The sequence below is a fragment of the Anastrepha ludens genome, chromosome 3 (assembly GCF_028408465.1).
Source record: "Anastrepha ludens isolate Willacy chromosome 3, idAnaLude1.1, whole genome shotgun sequence".
In the NCBI taxonomy this organism is placed as follows: domain Eukaryota; kingdom Metazoa; phylum Arthropoda; class Insecta; order Diptera; family Tephritidae; genus Anastrepha; species Anastrepha ludens.
This window is the reverse complement of record NC_071499.1, coordinates 13,129,222-13,150,616: the sequence shown is the minus strand read 5'-3', so window position 1 is coordinate 13,150,616 and position 21,395 is coordinate 13,129,222. Positions and strand designations below refer to the sequence as shown.

General features: G+C 37.5%; 2 protein-coding genes across 2 annotated transcripts in view; both read left to right on the top strand.

Annotated features, from left to right (window-relative positions):
* The window catches only part of LOC128857038 (fatty acid hydroxylase domain-containing protein 2), a 28,885-nt gene extending 15,860 nt beyond the window's left edge, over positions 1–13,025 (top strand). The window contains exons 3-5 of the mRNA XM_054092566.1: positions 11,884–12,059; positions 12,134–12,588; positions 12,654–13,025. Coding sequence (XP_053948541.1) covers positions 11,884–12,059; positions 12,134–12,588; positions 12,654–12,804 — 782 coding nt within the window. The 3' untranslated portion in view covers positions 12,805–13,025. The remainder of the gene's footprint in view (positions 1–11,883; positions 12,060–12,133; positions 12,589–12,653) is intronic.
* A 3,593-nt stretch (positions 13,026–16,618) lies between these two features.
* On the top strand, positions 16,619–19,057 carry LOC128857039 (mucin-5AC). Its single transcript, XM_054092567.1, has 2 exons — positions 16,619–16,684; positions 16,757–19,057. The coding sequence occupies exon 2, from the start codon at positions 16,780–16,782 to the stop codon at positions 17,842–17,844; it is 1,065 nt and encodes a 354-aa protein (XP_053948542.1). The 5' UTR covers positions 16,619–16,684; positions 16,757–16,779; the 3' UTR covers positions 17,845–19,057.
* Positions 19,058–21,395: the final 2,338 nt, after the last annotated feature.

Sequence of the window (21,395 nt, the reverse complement as noted above, 5' to 3'; positions counted from 1 at the left end):
TTGAGAAAGAATGTGCGAAGGAAACGGCCCAATTTGTGGAAAGAGAACTCATGGATCTTGCACCATGATAACGCACCGTCTCACAAGGCTCATGTTGTAAACACTTTTTTGACTAAAAGCTCGACAAATATCATTGAACAACTATCGTATTCACCGGATTTAGCCCCCTGTGGCTTTTTCCTTTTTCCAAAACTTAAATTGCCCCTCCGCGGACGCCGCTTTGAGTCGATAGAGGCCATTGAGACGAATTTGGTGAAGGAGCTGAAGAAGATCTTTTCAAACGCGTTTAAAGGTGCTTTGATGACTGGACTAATCTGTATTGCTTCGATTGGAGCTTATTTTGAAGACGACAAAATAAGTTTTGATGATTAAAAAATGAATGACCGTGATTTCGGTTTTATATAAATGAAAATAAAAAAGCGACTTACTTATACAGCCCAGAGCGTTGTTATGAACTCATTGAAAAGCGTAGAAGGAAAGTCATTTTCGGTAAAACGAATGTTACAGCCGGATTTCATTTCGACGAAGTCTAGAAGAATCAATAGCAAAAAGAGTAAAAAAACGCGGGCGAGTCTGTCTCTTGGCTTAAAATTCAATGGATGCGTTTCTTGAAAAATGAACCATGTAAAATGTTCTACAAAACTTCTTTAGATGATTCTAAATTCCACGTTTTGGATCTTTCACCTAAAAGAGAAAAACCAAAAATATGCGAAAATATTAAATTACTTCCACTATATTTATATGGTACGACCCTTCGAACAGAAACGGAAGAAAAACATAAAAATACTATGTATATAGCGGTTTTGGAGCGTTTGAAAGCCGAAATTACATACAAAGAAACGGGCGTATATGGCATAGAAAAAATTTTGTTTCATCACGGCAACGAAGGTAGTGCCACAAGTCAATCATAAAAATAGCAAAACTACATGAATTAAACTTCGAAGCAATCCACAGCGTTCGCCAAATTTGGCTGCCAACTACTACTGGCTGTTCGCAAACCTAGAAAAATGATCGCCGGTAAGAAATTTCGCTCGAATGAAGAGGCTATCGCTGAAACTGAATAAAGCTAATTTTGAACAAAAGTGTTTTTTTGTTAGGCCTGGAACTTTTCAGCCGGAAGTTTTATTTCCGTCATAGAAAATGTCTATGAACTATTTTTCAATTTACATGTTTTTTTAACTATTAGTTTGACAAAGTTTAACAAAGCAATGCCTGCCAACATAAGGTCAGTAGAACCAATGCCGTGTGTGTTTCCAAATTTTTTTTTTTTTTGTTATTTTATGAAGGCATTAGGTATAAATATGCCTAAGAAAGTTTTTATAAGCTGTATTGCCCCTTGACCCTTGCGGCAGTTTTGAAGTTTTTATGCCCTTAAGGGACTTTCAGGTTGTTTAATATTTCGTCTGCTTCTAATCATAATCGCTTTGTGGCGATTTCATAAAATATAAGTGGAAATATGTTATTACATACAGACAATCTATATAAAAACTTACTCATATGCATGGGCTTATTTAACTTTTCTTTGTTTATTATTCCGCGCAAAGTCTACGTACAGCAGAAAATGTACAAGGCACACCAAAATAGATATGCATTCTTAATTATGTACATATGGGCATATACATGTATGTATGTATGTATGTAGGCAAGAACCTAATCTGCTTTTCTGCGCGTAATTGTGATGGTCACGGTCATTTTCCCTCTAACTAAGCATATCAACATACGTACATACGTACATAAGCCGCAAAGAAAAGGGTAAACAAAAAATAGAAAAACTCTAAAAGCTTTTCCCCGCCTCCGTTTAGAATAATAGAACGAGCCCCATTTGAGTATTCACATGTACAATATGATTACTGCAGACATGCGAGTGTGTACAGTAAAACCTCGATGCAATAAATCTCGTCATAATAAAAAAACACTCGCACGTTTACAGTGTCCCAATGTTTTTATGAAGATTTTCATGCACAAGCACTTAATAGATATAACGAAGAAATATTAAGTCTCTGTGCTATTTATGTACAAGTGCCTTTCACATGGCATACTCGAATTTTTCAACAGTTTTTCTACACGTTGCATTTAATTAAATTGTGTCCAAAATGTTGTTAGTCCGATTAATGGCTTTGGAGTAATTTTCGATATGAGGCTTTCTTTTATTAAGCATAATGGAGAGAATAATAAGATGGCGCCAATAGTCGGACCTCTACTTTGCTCTCAGCGAACTTGACGGAATCGCTGTGTGTGTGTGTGACGACGAAGTTGTGCAATTTATGCGTGTATTTATGCGTTATGTATTCTTGTTGGCATTTTCATATCTCTCACATGCAACTACAAAAATGTGGAGCCACGCATTCTCTTCTAGCATTCTTGTTTATTGAGCAAGTACTCGATTTGCATTTGATTCCATCTCTTTATTTCAAGTATAAAATATAACTCTGCTTTTTACAAACCCCTTAAAGCTAATATGAGCTTGAATTACAAAACATTTGTACGTAGTTAAATAAATTAAAACGAAAAAAGTTTAAAAATCCATGAAATTCCTTCTCTGACAAGGAAAAGTCAAGCGGAATAGAGCTCGAATTTCATTGAATTCTCTTAGTGCGCGGCCAATAGGAGCATTACGCGCATAATTCGTGTTAAACAATTGAATCTGAAATGGGTAAGCATTGCGTAGAGTTCTGATAGGAATACAAAAGAAAATGCTCCGCAACAGAGATGAACAAACCATTTCTCCTTTCTAATCCAACACACGTATCTAGCCAGCCGAAAGTCTAGCAGCAGAGATAACACTTACAACACTTTACAAAATAAAACAAATAAAAATAAATAAATAAAATTTCTCCTTTAATAAAACAAAAGAGAGTGAGAGTACAGACCTTCTACTCTCTAGAGCCTTGAAATTTATTAAAAACAAACGAGAGTTATGGAAACGAATAGAATTTCGGCCACCGTAGCCGAATGGATTGGTGCGTGACTACCATTTGGAATTTTCAGAGAGAACGTAGGTTCAAATCTCGGTGAAACACCAAAATTAAAGAAAAACATTTTCCTAATAGCGTTCGCCCCTCGGCAGGCAATGGCAAACCTCCGAGTGTATTTCTGCCATGAAAAAGCTCCTCATAAAAATATCTGCCGCTCGGAGTCGGCTTAAAACTGTAGGTCCCTCCATTTGTGAAACAACATCAAGGCGCACACCACAAATAGTAGGAGGAGCTCGGCCAAACACCTAACAGAAGTGTACGCGCCAATTATTTATTATTATTTTTTTTTTTTTATTAGAAACCCCTTTATATTATTGTATATATGGCAAACCTCGTAAATAAATAAGTATCTCAATTTTAATTCAAAAACCCCTACACAAAGAATTCAGAATAAATTTAAAGCAAAACTAAATTTTCACTTTCATAAGCCCCTACATAACGAAATATGTATGTGTAAATTTGTAAGTTTTTAATTTAAAATTGAAATTTGGGCATTCAATTTAAAAAAAAACTAAAAATTGTTGTTATAACGATTTTTCCTCAGTTTAACTTCAGATTTTATTAAATCCAAGTCTATACGAAATTATCGATATAACGAACTATTTTTTATAAGCCAATATATCGGGGTTTTGCGGTACCTATTAGTGCATTCACTCATAAGCTCATAATTAGTTGCGGCGACTTTCTTCTTGCGAAAAAGGCGAATGTCATAAGTTTATTTGCACTCAAATTCGAGTTAGTAGCTGACATTTGCGCATATTTTTTTCCTAAAATACATTCTATTTATTTCGCATATGTATTTACATGCCCACATACATATGCAAGTGTGTGTATTTTTATGCACAACAGCCGTTTCTGATTCTACTGTTATTTATTCGCACAATTCACAGACTTCACAATCAACAAGTGTTTGTGCATTTATTACGGCTCAGTCAATCGCTTTTGTTCGCGCATTAAATCAGTGACGAGCCCCATTAGCCACCCTCGCAATTTTCATTCGTTTACGAGCATTTACACATTACAAATTCTCGGATGTAAATTTATTTGTTTTTTAATATATTTTGTTCTTCTTTTTTTTTGGAAATGTTATTTGTCTGTGAAATGTATCACTTGTCGGGTTCAATTAAACTGTGAGAAATTTTTGCAAACAAAATAGCACTAAATAAAGTATAAGTAGATATGTATGTATCGGATGTTTTTTTAAGAGCTTGAGAACTTAAAATGATAATACAAAACTGAAAAATTGTTGGAATGATTCTTTTTTATAAACTGTTAGATAATTTCATGGCATTATTTTTTTTAATATTTATATTTATTTTTTGAATAAAATGGTCGATGGCCTATGAACTTCGCGAACAGTTTTATTTTTTTTTTTCTAAGTAAATTTCCACAATTTGAAAGCGTTTTGTGGCATTAAATGATTCATGCTGACTTGCCCAACCTTACAGCACAGAAACGTCAACACAGCTTGCCAATCTCAACTGTCAAACCATTGTTATCGATATCGATAGTTCTCAGGCAACTAAAAAAAAACACCCGATACTAGTGAATGTAATTTTTTTGTGTTACAGCAAAGGGATGTTGTTACACCGAGGCTGCAAATGCATTCAAAATTGCAAATAAATGTTTTCTTTTACTCCATTTGAAGGACAATAAAATTTTATTTTGCTTTGTGTTTCTTTTTTAATGGTTTTAAAAATTATTTTAACTGTTTAACGGCCTCCAAAAATATATTTTTTATTTATTTTTTTCTTTTTTTTGTGAGCTCAAAGTCGGTTTATTAATAAAACAACAAATTCAATTATTGCTTTTACTCAATTGCCGTTTATTGATATTTCGATGGAAGATGGAATAACATCAAGTATAGTCTATCCTAAGGCGTTAGAATAAAATATCATATGTGATTTTGTTAAAGAGGAGTACATGACAGGGTAGTTGCTAGGGGTTCTTAAAAAAGTGGTAGTCACAAAATGGAGTTGGCAACAAGTAATTGCGGAGTTTTTTTAGAAAATCAAAGACAATTTTCTCATAAAACTAAATAACTTTACTTTGTAATGTATTGTCCGTTTTGATCAATGACCTTTTGACATCATTCAGGCAGCATCAAAATCCCACGTTCATAAAACTTCTGAATCAGGTACGATTTGACATCACCATTATTATTGAAATTTTTACCATTCAAGAAGTTTTGTAAAGGTCGAAACAAAAAATAATCAGATGCTGCAAGGTCAGGACTATACGATGGATGTGGCAAAACATCGCAACAAAGCTCCAATAATTTTTGCCGATTGGCCACAGATGTGTGTGGCCTTGCATTGTCATGATGGAATACAATACCTTTTCGATTTGTCAATTCGGGCCGCTTTTCTTCAACTGCATTGTTAAATTTCTTTAGTTGTTCAATGTAGACATCAGAATAGATCGTTCGGTTGGGTGGTAAGAGTTCAAAGTAGGCAATTCCTTTGTAATCCCACCAAACTGATAACAAAACCTTCTTTTGATGAGTATCAGCTTTTGATGTTGTTTGAGTTGGTTCACCTGGTATTGTTGTAAACAACGCATTTTTCATCGATCATTTTCATTACGTTTCTTTAGCAAATCGCAGCTGTTAATGCGTTGCGTTAAATCCGTTTCTTTCAGTTCACGAGAAACCCCCGTATCGAGTTTTTGAACATAGCCAAGTTGTTTTAAGTGATTTTCAATTTTCTTTTTTACTGATTGGCTGCTGAATTGCCAACTATCAAATAACAAAATGTGTTTTACATTTGTACTACGTCTGCAAACCTAAAAATTCAACTGAAGCCTGCAAGTGAGAAAAACAACTGATCATCGCAAAGTAAAAATAAACACGAATTAGAATTTGCGAATTGCATCAAAATTCTAAATTTAAATAAAAATGGTGATTGAAATGGAGAATGTAATAGGACTATGAATAAGTTCGTGCGGTTTTACAACAGATGGCGTAACTTGATTATTATTCCATCGATCCACATTTCCAAACATTCATTGGAGAGCTACTGTCGTAAGGCACAAACGTCAGTATAAGTTTTTTATTTGAAGCGTAAACAACAATATTTTTACCACACTTGAAAATGTCGAATTTCGTGCCAAATAATGTGTTTTTGCGGGGAATTCTTCTTCATTATTTTAATATGAAGAAAAAAGCAGCCGAAAGTCATCGTATCTTGGTGGAAGTTTATGGTGAGCATGCTCTATCTGAGCGAACGTGCCAGAAGTGGTTTGCACGCTTTAAAAGTGGTGATTTTGGCTTGGAAGACGAAGAACGCGAGGGTGCGCCGCCAAAGTTCATGGATACCGAATTGGAGGAATTGCTCGATCAAGATCCGGCTCAAACGCAAGAAGAGGTTGCAAAAACTTTGGGAGTTGATCAATCAACCATTTCCAAACGTTTAAAAGCCATGGGAATGATCCGAAAGGTAGGCCATTGGGTGCCGTATGAATTGAAGCCAAGAGACGTTGAACGCCGTTTTATGGCATGCGAACAACTGCTTCAACGGCACAAAAGAAAGGGTTTTTTGCATCGAATTGTGACTGGCGATGAAAAGTGGGTCCATTACGACAATCCAAAACGTCGGGCAACGTATGGATACCCTGGCCATGCTTCAACATCGACGTCGGCGCAGAATATTCATGGCCTGAAGGTTATGCTGTGTATCTGGTGGGACCAGCTGGGTGTTGTGTATTATGAGCTACTGAAACCGAATGAAACGATTACGGGGGATGTCTACCGACGACAATTGATGCGTTTGAGCCGAGCACTGCGAGAAAAACGGCCGCAATACGCCGATAGACACGACAAAGTTATTTTGCAACATGACAATGCTCGGCCACATGTTGCACAAGTGGTCAAAACATACTTAGAAACGCTCAAATGGGATGTCCTACCCCACCCGCCGTATAGTCCAGACCTTGCGCCATCCGATTACTATCTCTTCCGATCGATGCAACATGGCCTGGCTGACCAGCACTTCCGTAATTACGATGAAGTCAAAAAATGGATCGATTCGTGGATTGCGGCAAAACCGACCGAATTTTTCACAAAGGGAATCCGTGAATTGCCAGAAAGATGGGAAAAAGTAGTAGTAAGCGATGGACAATATTTTGAATATTAAATTTGTAACCATTTTACGTCAATAAAGTTTCAAATTTCGAAAAAACCGCACGAACTTATTCATAGTCCTATTAGGTAAACATATTTTAGATAAAATTTATAAAGTTAAAATTAAATAGAAAATTAAAATTAATAGGCCAATGATATAGAGGTATGCACTGCTGAACCACAGCCTCCAGTCAGCGTTGCTACGAAATATATGTAAATCGAAAGCATTGAAGGCATCCTTTATATTTTATGCTTGTGCTTCTTGGTTATTATTAATTGGGCAATATATTTACATACATATGTACATACAAGCAAGTATGAAGAAAGCAAGGAAAGTAGGAAGAATGCTGTGATCGCCACAACAATACAGTTGGTAATGGAATGTTCTTTATCTGACTGCGATGCTGAAATGAAACAAATTATTGCGGACAAAATAACATCATGTAATGCTAAGCTCGTTAGAGGAGTTCAGATTGCACAGACTACATGACTCCGTACTTTAATTGAGAGATAAGGCTTTGCACTACAATCAAAGAGGAGAGATGCCAGAAAGACATGAATCCTGGCCATAGGACTTTTCACATCTACACAGACGGCTCTAAAACTTTAGACGGAGTGGGAGCGGGCATTTACTGCTCAAAACTAGGGACAAACCAGAGCAACATTTTTCGAGCGGAAGTTTTTGCTGTGGATAAAGCCGCGGAGTTAGCCTACACAAGAACAAGAAAGAACTCAATAATTAATATAATATATACGTGGACAGTCAAGCAGCAATAAAAGCAATAAGCTCGTATTGTATTAAGTCAAAAATTTTTCAACGGAGCAGGGGGACCAAGGCTAGCCGCAAGCAGTAGGCTGCATATCTATTGGGTACCTGGTCACAAAGGCATTATGAGAAACGAAATAGTAGATGAGATAGCTAACCTAACTTTTGAGCAAGAGAACGACATACAAAAACCGCTAAATATAATATACAACGAATTGGTCGATTGCATGAAAAAGCAAGCGGAAGCTAGGTGGACTAATCTGACCATATGTAAAACTGGAAAAGTCATGTGTAGAACTAACGACAAAAAACTGACTCAATTCGTACTTACGCCCTCGCGAAAAGACTGCAGAACTAACATAGGTATGCCGACAGGTCACATTCAAATGCAGGAAATGCAGAGAGGATGTTGAGGAAACTTTAAAACCCCTTCTGTGCTTTTGTCTGGCATTATTAAAAACGGGTTTAAAATGCCTGGGAGCCCCCATATTTGAGGGTCTGAAGGACATCTCAAAGGCGGATCTCCCAGCTCTGCTTGAAATGGAAATTTGAAAAGGTCACCAGGAGATTTGGTGGCCCCTAAAACACTCAGGCTAAAAAGCCCATTTTTAGAGCTCTGGAAAGAGGGTAGATAGTCAAGGAGGGAAGGAGAAAAGTATCAGAGAAAGAGATAGGAAAGAATAGAGACGGAGATAAAGGTAGTTAGTTAGTCCTGTGAGAATTTTCCAGAATCTTTGGCAAAGATGTAAATATCCTCCAGTTTTAGAGAACGAATTCTACTCATTCTTACGACATCGGAACCCAAAACTCGTAGCCATGCTCTAGCAAAGGCAGGCACAGAGAAAGTGCTCAGTGCTATCCTCCTCCTCCAAGCACGACAGACACATTGGGTCCTCAATCATTCCAATGGTGGTCATATGCTGACCCCATTGGTTTTGTCCTTTAATAACACCGACCATCACCCAACGTCTTTCCTTTCAAGTTTTAGTAGAAAGTTTGACAGTTTTCTGTTCGGACTTGTCACAAAACACTTTGCAGTTCTGCAGTGTTCTAGACCGAACCATTGCTCTTTATGCAAATTGCATACATAATCGCTGATCCAATTCATGATGCTTGCGGAGCTGATTCAGATTATTGGCTCTGGCCCTTGTGGGGGAACCGGTTGGCCAATTCATTGGCAATTTCGTTTCCTTGAATACCGGAGTGTCCTGGAACCCATATAAGTACAAGCCTGCTCTGTCTTGCGACAGAATTAAACTTCTTCTTACATTCTTGAACAATCTTTGAGGTTTGCTTCCCGTTCTCCAGGGTCTTCGGTTCAGCCTGACTTTCACTTAAGACTCCAATCTATTTCCCGCTCCATCTCCTCTCCATTATCATTCGGCTACTTTCAGGATGGCAAAAGGTTCCGTTTGGAAAACAGTTGCCATTTTCCCCATAGCATAGTGATACTTATTACTATCGTTTAAGTACCTTCCACTTCCAGACCCTATTTCATTCTTGGACCCATCGTTAAAGATCCTTGGACCCTCTGCTTAGATTCGCTAAAAGCTTTGACTTCCTACATGATGTCTACTTAAAATCTTAATGAAGATCAGTCTCCATCTATGTGGTATCGCTAGGGACCAAAAGGTCTATGGTGGCTTAATACCAACCAGGCTAGCCTAACCTAACCTAAGCTCGTTATTTTGCATTTTATTTTCTTCTTTTTTTAAATTTAACCTCGTAACTCAACTGAAGAAATTTTTACTTTTTGTGTTTTTCCCCACCAACAATTTAATCAGCTGTTCGTAAAACTTTGAAACTGTTACTGGTTTTGCGTTCATGCACTTTTTTGATATTTTTCTCTTTGAGAGCGAATACTCGGAAATTAAGTTACCGAATAATTTTTACATAAGCAGACCTGTTGTTAAATATCTTGGCGATTATTTATTTGAAGACCTGAAACATTTGCAAAATTTATCACTGGAAGGACTATTTACCTTCTTAAAAAGATGTAAGTGGTTTAAGCAACTTAGTTAGGGGATGGAAACCAAATGCAGCTATCACAATGGGCCTTAGGGCCACCGAGTGTATTGTCTTAGATAAGCAACCTGGCTAACCTAACCTCAACACTATGAATTAAAATATACCAACCCGAACTACGACCATTTGAATACTTAAATTCATTTAACCATAGAAAATTGAATTTTAAGTTGAAATGCACAACTTTTATACTCATATAGGTTAGGTTAGGTTGAAGCGGTTCTCCTGTGGGATACACTCAAGCTCACAGCCCATTCTGATGCCAATTGGAGAGCTTTCCCTATTTCTCCTAAAACCATTGTGTGCCTTTCAAAAATTTTAGAATACCTCCTCTTTCTGTAGAACTGAGATCTTCCAATCCGTTAAAAAAATTGTCTGCCTAGAATAGCCAATCTCCGTCTGGATAGATAATGGCACAGAAGGTGCAAGATTGTCTCTTCCTCTTCCTCATCAAGACAACTTCTACAGAAGTCATGTTCTTGCACACAAATCCTTTGGGCGTGCCTACCTATTAGACAATGTCCTGTTACGACTGAAATCAGTATGCTAAGGCTGCGCTTATTTTGGCTTAACAAAGATTCTGCACGTTTAGCATTGAGAGTCGGCCACAGTTGACGGGCTGCATTATGGCTTCATTACGCCATTTTTCATTCGCTACTCTTGCAATTTCTTCGAGGATACGTAGTTTACACCTACATATATCATTGTCTACGTACTCATCGGTCAACTTGGTGCCGAGCCGATCGGCTCTACAGTTACCCTCAATGTCGCGATGGCCAGGATCCCATATTTTCCTTAAGCGAAATGCCTCAGCCATCTCGTTAAGAGATGTGCGGCATTTCTTGGCTACCTTGAAGGTTTTCGACTGTTTTGTGAGGGAAAACTGAAGGGGATCCCTAGATGCTCGGAGTATACACCTGCGCCCACCCTGTCCTCAAGCTTTGGGCCATCTGAGTATACATGGATAGACTCGCCCTGTCTTACATAGTCCCGTTCCCACTCTTCCCTTGAGGGTAGGAGGGTCGTGAACGTTACAATGGCAAGTGTGGGCGGGAGTTCATAGTCCACCAATCCGGGAATCTCCGAAGTGCCAGCCAGGATTTTGCCGTGACCGTAGCTCTCATTTGACCACTTATTTAGAGTATTCAGCCGTATTGTCGCACTACGCGTAATATATTTTGCCTGCAGATCTACCGGCAGGAAGTTTAATGTCGCATATAATGCTTTTGATGGTGTGGTTGGCATCGCGCCAGTTATGAAAACAGATCATAGTCTTTGACCCCTGTCAAGTATTTTGATGTTCACTCACTTCTCAAGGGCATTCCACCATATTACAATACCACTGCTGTGTACACCCAGTGTATCATTCTGGGTTCCAATCACCATTTCTTTCCAATTAGTTTTCCGCAGGAGTTCAACGCCATCATAGGTTTGCGTACTGTATGTTATCTGCGATTTTGAGCCCCCAATTTAGTTTTCTATCCAGTACAAGCCCTAGATATTTCGCCTTTTCTGTTACTCTAAGTGGTTCCCCTCCTAGGAATATGTGTTTAAGAGCAGGTGTTTTATGTTTTCTGCTAAATCGTATCAGATCCATTTTTTTCCGGTTTTACTTCAAGTCCCCGCCTTTACACCAAATTGATGGTCTGTTGAGAGATCTTTGTTAAAGATCGCATAATGTTGGAAGGTGTTTCCCCGAGATTGCTATAACAATATCATCGGCATATGAGATTATTATCCCTCCCATTTTTTCAAGTTCTTGAAGAAGATTATTGACAGATAAGTTCCACACAAGTGGAGAGATTACCCCACCTTGCGGTGTACCGCTGATCGGGAATTTCTTAGTGGATGTCTTACCCAGATTTGCGCTTATCATTCGCCCAGTTAGCATTCGTTCTCATACAAGAACGGTGTTGCTTGGCAAAGATCGAAAAAAAGGAGTTAAACTTTCTTTCAAAAACAAATTTGTTAAAGAGAAATTGTTGTTTACATTTCAGGTGACGATCCCATGATGCTTTGGGTTGTCGGTAGCACAATATTCACAATGATTGTCTATTGGTTGGTGGGTGGCATTTACACTTTCATGGATTTAACCAACCGGCCAGCATTCCTGCGCAAATACAAAATCCAGCCCGGCACTAATGAACCAGTCGAAAGCGAACGTTTGATGAAGGTAAATTAACAATTACTGTGCATTCTATTGTATTTTCTCGCTACTAATACGCGTCCTTCATTGCGCTGTGTTAGGTTATGTGGCGCGTAATTAGCAATCAACTATTTGTCGGCATCCCATTTGCTTTTCTCAGCTATAAACTAATGACTTTGCGTGGCCTCAACTCGATACGCGAGCTACCCACATTCCACTGGGTCTGTGTGGAGCTGACCGTTTGCATTCTAATGGAGGAGTTAGGATTTTACTATTCACATCGGCTATTGCATAACAAACACATTTACAAGTTTATACATAAGCAACATCACGAATGGACGGCACCAATAGCGGTCACCGCAATCTATTGCCATCCCATTGAGCATATATTTAGCAATCTGCTGCCTCCGTTTCTGGGGGTGTTCTTGATGAACACACACGTGGCCACGGCTTGGATGTGGTTTGCTTTAGCCATTCTATCGACATTGAATGCACACTCCGGTTATCATTTGCCTTTTTTCCCCAGCCCAGAGGCGCATGATTTTCATCATTTGAAGTGAGTATGCCACTTTGTAACGGTAACTTAGTTGATTTCGTTTTTATTTTCTTTTTGCATCACAGATTCAACAACTGCTTTGGTGTGCTAGGCGTTTTGGATCGTCTACATGGCACTGATATATTATTCCGTGCTACTAAGTCCTATACACGTCACATTATGATGCTGAGTTTTGTGCCACCACGTGAGGCCTTTCCGGATTCGTCAACCAAATAAGAATTCTCATGCAATGCGAGTTGCTGAATATATTAGAGGGATATTTTTTAAATTAATTTCAATACATTACATACCCACATATATAAATATGTACGCATGTAATTATAAAAATGTTTGGCAATACTTATAGATTTAAGTTGCAATCTATAAATTTATGTGATATGAATGTATGTATGTATAAATGTAGCTAATCTATGCAATAAGATAATTAATAATAATCAGAGGTTGTTATTTACTTGGATAGGTCGAACATTTGGTATTTCAAAATGCATCCTAATAGATTTTCATAAAAGTGCGGAAGTCTTAATTACAACGGAAGTGAGGTTTTTATATTGTTTTTAATGATAATAATAATAGTAATAATAATAATAGTAGCTAATAATATCAAATACGATGAAAAAGTTGAGAACAACAATAAACCTGACAGCAGCGCATGCAATAACTACAGATGAAAGAACCATTAAGAGAGGTATATTCCAAGACGACTCATCAAGTGCCTTATGGTTTTGCATATGCTTAAACCCCTTGTCAAATGCGCTAAATGACATAAGCCATAGATACAACATCAAGAGCGAAAAAGTCACAAAACACAAAATAAACCATCTCGTATATTAGTCCATTATCCAAGGGTCATCTTTCAAGTACAGAATCCGTGTTATACTATCCGTCGCGTTTGCTGGATTTTACGCCGTCTCACTTATTTTGTTTTTAAAGGTACAAAATCTTATTCCATTAAAGCAATAAAAGGGAAAACAGGTCGTGTTCTGAATTAGCGATCAAAGGAAGACTTCCAACACTTTTTAGGAAAAATGGAAAATTAGAGGAGAGGTGATAATAAGCAAATATACTTAAAATCAAAATAAATAATTTACAGCGCCAGTCTTGCAATTTAATATCCTTATCTCGTACGTACGATCCGAGAACCAATGGTAATGGTAACAGTTGTAAGGGTTAAGCTAAGGCCTTTCTGCAAGGCGACCAGATTGATCTAATGTGTGACCCAAAATTATTCATTTAATTGTTTAGTATTGCGAGGAATCGAACCAGCTCCTTAGGAGGGAGCATTTGTAAGTCTTCCTCCTCTAGTAGGTACCAGCCCAAAATTCCATGGACTCTTCTTCATCACAACAGAACCTACTAAGCTAGTGCTTGATAGTCCTTTTGTATTGAAATGTCTATTACCTGTAAGTAGAGTAACAGAGTAATCTTAGGCTCTGTTTGTATAGGGTTTGAGCCCACTTTGCTCTGTTGGTTTTAAAGTTCAGGAACTTTTTGGAGTGATTAAAGCCGTTTGAACCGTTCCAGTATTCCTTAGTTTTTATTTGGGTCCATTGATTTCCCGTTTTAGGTTGTTTTGTAAAGCCGAAAAATGGGATTGGTCAACTAAATGGCCCCTCCGCGCTGTACAAGGAAAGTCATATATCGAAAAGCTGCAATTGCAGATTCTCCACACGCCCCTCAATTGTACTGCTCAGGAAACAGGCATGCGCACGCAACACCATTACATTTCTCACTCTCTGCGTACCGTCGCCGAAGAAGAAATCGGATTTCGGCGAAGCGTAGGGGACCACTGCCTGATGAGCATGCATGGACGCCGCTTCTCCCACTCACTGAATGGCGACAGCAGTAGATGTCACAGAGAAGGTGAAACCCCCAACCACCCAATTGTTTACAATGGGCATGTCGTCCCGTTATCTCCCATGACTAAATGCAAATAGCACGGCCAAAGAACGAAAAACCCAGATTGCTGGCTGAGCTAATCAAATATGGCTACGTGGAGCTGGCAAGGCGCATGCTTCAGCGCCTTTCCAAAATAGAGTCAGATGAATGCATGTCTATCAATTGGAATTTAAGTGTGCTTTGCACAACTCGTAAAAATTGAAGTCCTACAATCTGCACCAACTATCGCAAAATTAGACTTCTGATCGTCCCATAGAAGATCTCACCTCAGCTAACTAATTGAATCTTATTAATGTGGAAAATGAACTATCCAGATATTCACAACACGCCCAGTCTTGGCAAAATCTCGCGAAATGGGAATTGACATACCCCGTTTCCTTGCCGATTTTAAAGTCGCTTTCGACACGAGAGGACTTTTCTTTTCTTTCCGTTGGGCAATGCCAGCAGCTCCGTCGGGATGTGGAAGGACTTCTCTCAGTCGCTTGATACCAAATGAGGTTTGCGATAAGGTAAATCCTTGTTGTGTAACTTCTTTAACCTAATACTGGAAAAGGTTGTTCGAGAACTAAAGCACGCAGGCACCATTTATTATAAGAGCATACAATTTCAGGCTTTGTATATCATCGGTCTTAACAAACAAGCCGTTAGTTCCGCCTTTTCTAGGCTGAATAAAGAAGCCAAACGAATGGGTCTGGTAGTGAACTAGGGCAAGACGAAGTGCCTTTGATCATAAAACAAGCAGTCGGTACACTCGCGTATCAGCAACCACGCCACTCTTTACAATTATAATTTTGTAGTATGGGCCTTCGTTGATTCAGGAACCAACATTAACGCCGATAATAATGTAACTCTTACACGGAGAATCTCTCTAGGCAACGGAGTAGTAAAGTTCTTTCACAACACAGAATCTTGGACGATGACAACATCCGATGAGGCGGCCCTTGGAATGTTCGAAGGAAAGTTTTTTTGGAAGATTTTTGGGCGTAGGCGACGACGAATAAACAAAAGAGCTGTATCAGCTCCACGGCGACATAGACAGCTAATAAAGGTATTTCGGTCTAGATTTTCTCTCAAGACTCCACCTTGATCTGCGTAATCTTGGTTGAATATCCTGACATTTTCTGAATCGAGCAAATATACGCCATAAAATTAAATAGTTTTTTTCTTAATAGAAATTTCGTTTATAACCCGCTGTGTCCAACAACAGGAGGTGGAATTCCCAGCTCATTCCGCTAACAACACTCTTAATAGGCAAGCTCAAATATTGGTGTATATGCTAATTATTGTTTTCCTTTGTCATTTGATAAGAACTCAATTAATAAATTCGGCAATTAATACCTAATTAATCATAAATTGAGTCAATTTACCCTGTGAAAATTGTTTACAGTGAAGGGCAAGGTATGTTCGATAAGAAATATGGTACAAATTTCATGAAAACAAAAAATAGAACAAGTGGAAAGCAAAATTTAAGTTTACTAAATTAAAAAAAAAAGATTAAGAAATTTTGTTTTCAATTTTAAATTTGTGTAAATAATATCACCAAAACTAAACTGGAAGAGGCTGGGGCTGAATGAGAGTAGTGTAACGGTTTTCCTCAATTTGTGCTCACAGCGAGTGACTCTCCGAAGCCAATGGAAAAATGAGCACCTCTATGCTGAGATGCATAGTATCCATGATGAAAATATTTTTAGAAGTGTTATTCGGCTCTGAGAGACTGTTATTCGGCTCTGAGAGACTTTGACACAAAGCTAAATTTTGTGAAACACAAAATGAATGACGTAGAATCCACAGTACTTCAAAATTTTTTTTTTTCACCATACCAACGAACAAACCTGGTGTCTGTCATCCTTTCATAGTATCTGTATAAGGTTTCTTTTAAATCTACATATATTTCTCTCCATTTTTCTCTTTTCACATAGAAAATCAAAACATTTTCAGCTGTCAACTTCTATGGTGAGTGTGTTACCTTAATTACCTTAATTGAGCGTGTGAACACTAAAGCCGTTGACTCAATCAAAAACCTAATTACCTCAATTAAGGTGCATGTCTACGCATAGAGTTTAATTTCAAAATGACCTTTCGGATGCAACCCTGTTAGTATATATATTACGCAGTCAGCTGTTTGCGAAACATACCCATTGATTCTGATAAGATACTTTGCATACGAAAATTTAGAAAACAAACAGAATTTCGTAAATCGGTATTAAAAATTAATATCATTTGGGAAATTGTAAATAATTCTACTTTTTTAACATTTCCTTTGTAAATGCAGTGCGAAGCGGCAAAAAGCCTGTTATGGAAATGAAAGTGATTTTGCTGGTTTGTGGTTGTTTGCAGTTGTTGCTGCTTCAGCAATCTCCAATTTTGGTAAATGGCGAAAGTGCGAACAATGCAACGTCATCAGTGCAAACTGCATTACCAAATAATGGTACAAATATTACAATAACAAAATATCAAATTAAAAACACACCTAATGTCACAAATGCGCTGTATGCGGAGATGGTACTCAATGGGACTGGCAACAATGGAACTACCGAAAAAATGCTCAGCCGTAAAATAACGAAAACAGCAAATGAACCAACACCAACAGAAACGCAAAACAGCACTAAGGCGGATGCCGCTGTAACCGGACACAAAAATGCCACTCAAGTGGAACCGAAATTAGCTATGGTCGCGCCAAATGTAGTTATAGATGTGAATACTTTAAGCACCAATACAACGGAAAGTGTCGCAGCTGAACTAAATGTCACAAAAAGTGGCAATACAACTAATGTACGCCATCAAGACAACAACCTTGGAAAGAATTCTGTAAATACAACAGTATCAACAAATTTAAAAAGTACAACAAATCAAACTACAACAACGACACTTAGAACTCTAACTGCCAAAGTTGAAGGTGGTGGGCAAGCAGGGGATAACTCGATGGATGTAAGATCTACAAATGGCACGATACCACAAATTAAGCACGCCACATCAACCACAACAACAACGACTACTACTACTACAACCACAACCACGCCAAAGCCTAAAAAACCAAGTATAACATTTGGGCTTGGCGATTTTCCTGAGTTACCGGGCGAACGAATTGTTTTCAACAAAGCACCCGAGTCGTCTAGTTCAAAATTACCAGTACCCAACGATCCCGTTGTACCGCCAAATGCGCAGCCGTCCCAAGAATTGAATAGCGGATTCAATTATCACAGTAGCCGCGACTATATTGTACCCATAATGACAGTTCTCTTCACAATACCATTGGCAATCGGCGTGGTGATTACCACTTATCGTCGCTTCCGTGATTGCTGGTCAACACGACATTATCGCCGAATGGATTTCTTGGTCGATGGCATGTACAACGATTGACAGGCGATTGCCAAAGAATGAAATGTAGTGGAATGTGATGTAGAAGTAGTTAATAATGCTGTAAATGCTGCTCATCAATTGATACAGTAGCGCACAATAACAATAACCTAAAGGTTATGACATTTTTGAGAGTGAAACTCGCTTAGGGTAAAACGATGCAAACGATTTTTCTCGCTCTTTACATAACCGGATTATTGAATAAAAAGCGGGAAACTTTGTAAGTAACAGAGAGTAAGGCACTAATGTATTAAGCAATGTCCGTCTGTTTTTTTTTAATGCATGTTCCATGCATTTAACAAAAATACACTTTTTACTAAGAAATACGATTACTTTTAAAATTTCAATGGCAAAACGGGTTAGATTTCTTAAATGCCTAATACAAAATAAAACAAGCGGTTGTGTTAAGGCAGGTCATTGAGTTGCAAATATTTATGTGGCCAAATTTTTGTCAATAATTAGTTCTACATAATAACGGTACTAATAATTCTAATTAAGCGAACTTGAAGTAGTAGTTACTTGAAAACTGTAAAAAATGAATGCAAATGTATATTCGCTTTCCCTTTTTTTACATAAATATTTTATGTATGCATGAACAATTACCAGTTAAGATAAATTATCGCGTAATTGCCAAAAAAGGTGACTAGTATTAAAAAGCGGTGCAAACAATTATTTGAAGCTCAAAAACCACTAAATCTATGTATTTTTTTCTTGTTGAAAACCGCCCCCTCAGCAGCATTTATACAAAATAAGAATGCTTTTGTCATTTAACTATAAGAGTATTTCCCAAAAACGAGCTGTTTTATTTAAAATACTCTGTGTGAAAATTTAGAAGACTAAAAAGTATGTATTTTGCGTTACGTTGAACTCTTTTTAAATTTGGCTTCCAAATACTTGCAGTGAAATTATTTTCTTCAAATTTATGCCAATAAACGAATTACTCACTTTATTTCCATTTACGGGACAATAAATTTAGAATTCAATTTTGATAATAGATTTTGAAATTGGAAAAATATAAAGAATATTGGTATAATATCGAAGCAATTATTAAAAAAAAATGAATAAATTGTAGATTTAAAAGTGCCTTATAAATGATAATTGGCGTTTATTTCATTTAGGGTACTTCTCATTAGCATATGAGACTTCATAGAAATAGTTGTTTAGAGAGCATACACTTTTTTTAATAAATCATGTAGTCAAAGAATTTATAAGTAATGTATGTATGTATATGAACTAAAAAATATAAATGTACTAAAAATTATAAACAATATTACACATATACGTTCTTTATAAATACTGGAAAATTAAAAATAAATACGAAAAACATTTAGTTGGTATGTTTTAAATTTTGGTTATTAAATAGCTAAGGAGTTCTTTTGCACGAACATCTGTAGAAAGTGGCAAATTTGTATTAAGGGGTTATATACCTTGTGAATCCGAAAAAATGGACGTTTATTCAAATGAGGCATATATGTATCATACTGAAGGGTAACTCTCGAGGAATACATTTTGGTGTTTTTATTTAAAAAAAAAATTATTATTTATTGTTAATATCGCCCCTCCCCCGAAACGCCGTTTTTTAGAAGAGGCTTGCGGTGATCACGGTAGCGCATGTGCAGCTCAACTGAAATCAAAAAATTAAATGATTATTGTAGAAAAATGTTTTTTTAGTGAACGGTTTATTTACCCAAAAAAATTTTCCTGATATGAAAGCCGCTTTGCACCAAAAAAACGATTTTTGAGGGGTTGAAAATTAAAAAAAGAAATTTATTCCAGCGATTGCAAATATTTATAAAAAGTGAACCTTCAGATTCACGAGGTTGTAATTTCGAATAATTAAAAAAAAAGTTTATGCAAATCGCTCAAATAGTTTTTGATAAGTAATGATCACCGCGACGGTAATTTTCAAGAAACACGACTTCGAGATAATCGCGTCTAAATTTTGTGTGTACTTCATTTATGGATAAGGCGCGCGCTTCCACGGTCTGTCACTTTCGTGCTAGTGCTCCGATCTTTATGATTTTTTGAATTTATTTATTTTTATTTTTAAAAGCTTACGTGATAATAAAATTAAAAGTAAACTAAGGAAACGCAGCGCTAGCAGCAGAGGCTTTCGGCTGGCTGGTGATGTACTTTATGTTGAATCAGATACGACGGAGTAGGTCGGTGTCCTTCAGAAATTTGTAAATATTTTTGATGTTTTCTTCAGTGGCATCTTTTAGAAGTAGAAGAGGATCTGTGTTGCTGAAGTGGTGATGCCTTTGAGAAGCAAGTTCTGGGCAGGATACCAGTAGATGATGTACACTGACTGTTGCTTGGCAGAAGGGGCAGGTGTTGGATGTATTACCCTGTAATAGGTGTACGCTGGTAATTATGGTGTGCCCAATACGGAGTCGTGTGTATGGGGTAATGTGGTTGGTGGGTACCGATGTTGGATAGGCAGGTTTTGAACGTAATGGTGTTTGTAATACGACCATTCACGAAGTAACTTAGTTTGCCTCTGTTCATGAATAAGTCGGTGTATGTCGCTAGGTAGGATGACTTCTGATGTGACTGTTGGTGTAATGGACATGTATTTGGCAATTGTATCTGTCAGTGTGTTACCCTGGATGCCGGAGTGCCCAGGTATCCACATAATTTTGATGCTGCTCCGATGGGTTATTAGTATATTTTTGATACTGTCGATTATTTTGCTTGATTTTTTTGTTGTTTTTAATGGCTTGGAAGCTGGACAAACTGTCGGAGAAAATTATATGCTTACCCTTACTTTTGGCGCAGTATTGAACGGCTTGTAATATGGCGGTTGCTTCAGCGGTGAAAATAGAGCAGAATGAAAATAGAAGGCCGTACGCGATAACTGAATTGAATTTATCCGATTAGAATTTATATTTTTAAGATGATGTACTTTTAGAATATGCCATAGAAAAATTTCGATTTTTTAGTCCAACACAAGGTATTTAATCCCTTAAACCACATCAGCCAGCCGTTAGGATTACTCCTAAGTATATTGTTTTGAAATATGTTTTCTTGATTTGATAACTTCCTTAATAGTTTGCTTATGTTCAAAATATATTTTGCCCCAATTGAGCGATGTGAACAATATTTTCAACTGAGAGATGGCAGATCACCTGTCGTTCCCACGACAGTCGGTTCTAGGTAACCGGAACGACCTGGATTTATATCCGGCCAAGGACTGTCACTACAGCAGTACTCCCCGCACATGTATATAACATGTTTATACTGCTACAACAACAACAACTCCTAAGTATTTAACCTCAGAAGACAGTTGCGGTGTTACCCCTTGCAATGTGGCTAGTAACAAGCCTTCCATATTGCATTTCCCAGTGAAAAGCAATAAGGTACTTTTTATAGGATTCACCGAAAAACCATGCAATCAAACGGTTTCGACTTAGAACCCTCATCCTAATGTGCTTCTCCACCATACATTCCAGACCTTAAATCATAAACGATGTCAGGCTTATAGGTCTGAAACTTTTTGGTAAAGCGTAGTTGTCCTTGCTTGGCTTTGGGACAAAGACAACTTTCACCAAACG

Coding starts and splice junctions, on each gene's coding strand:
- LOC128857039 (XM_054092567.1), top strand. CDS start 16,780: ATGGAAATGAAAGTGATTTTGCTGGTTTGTGGTTGTTTGCAGTTGTTG.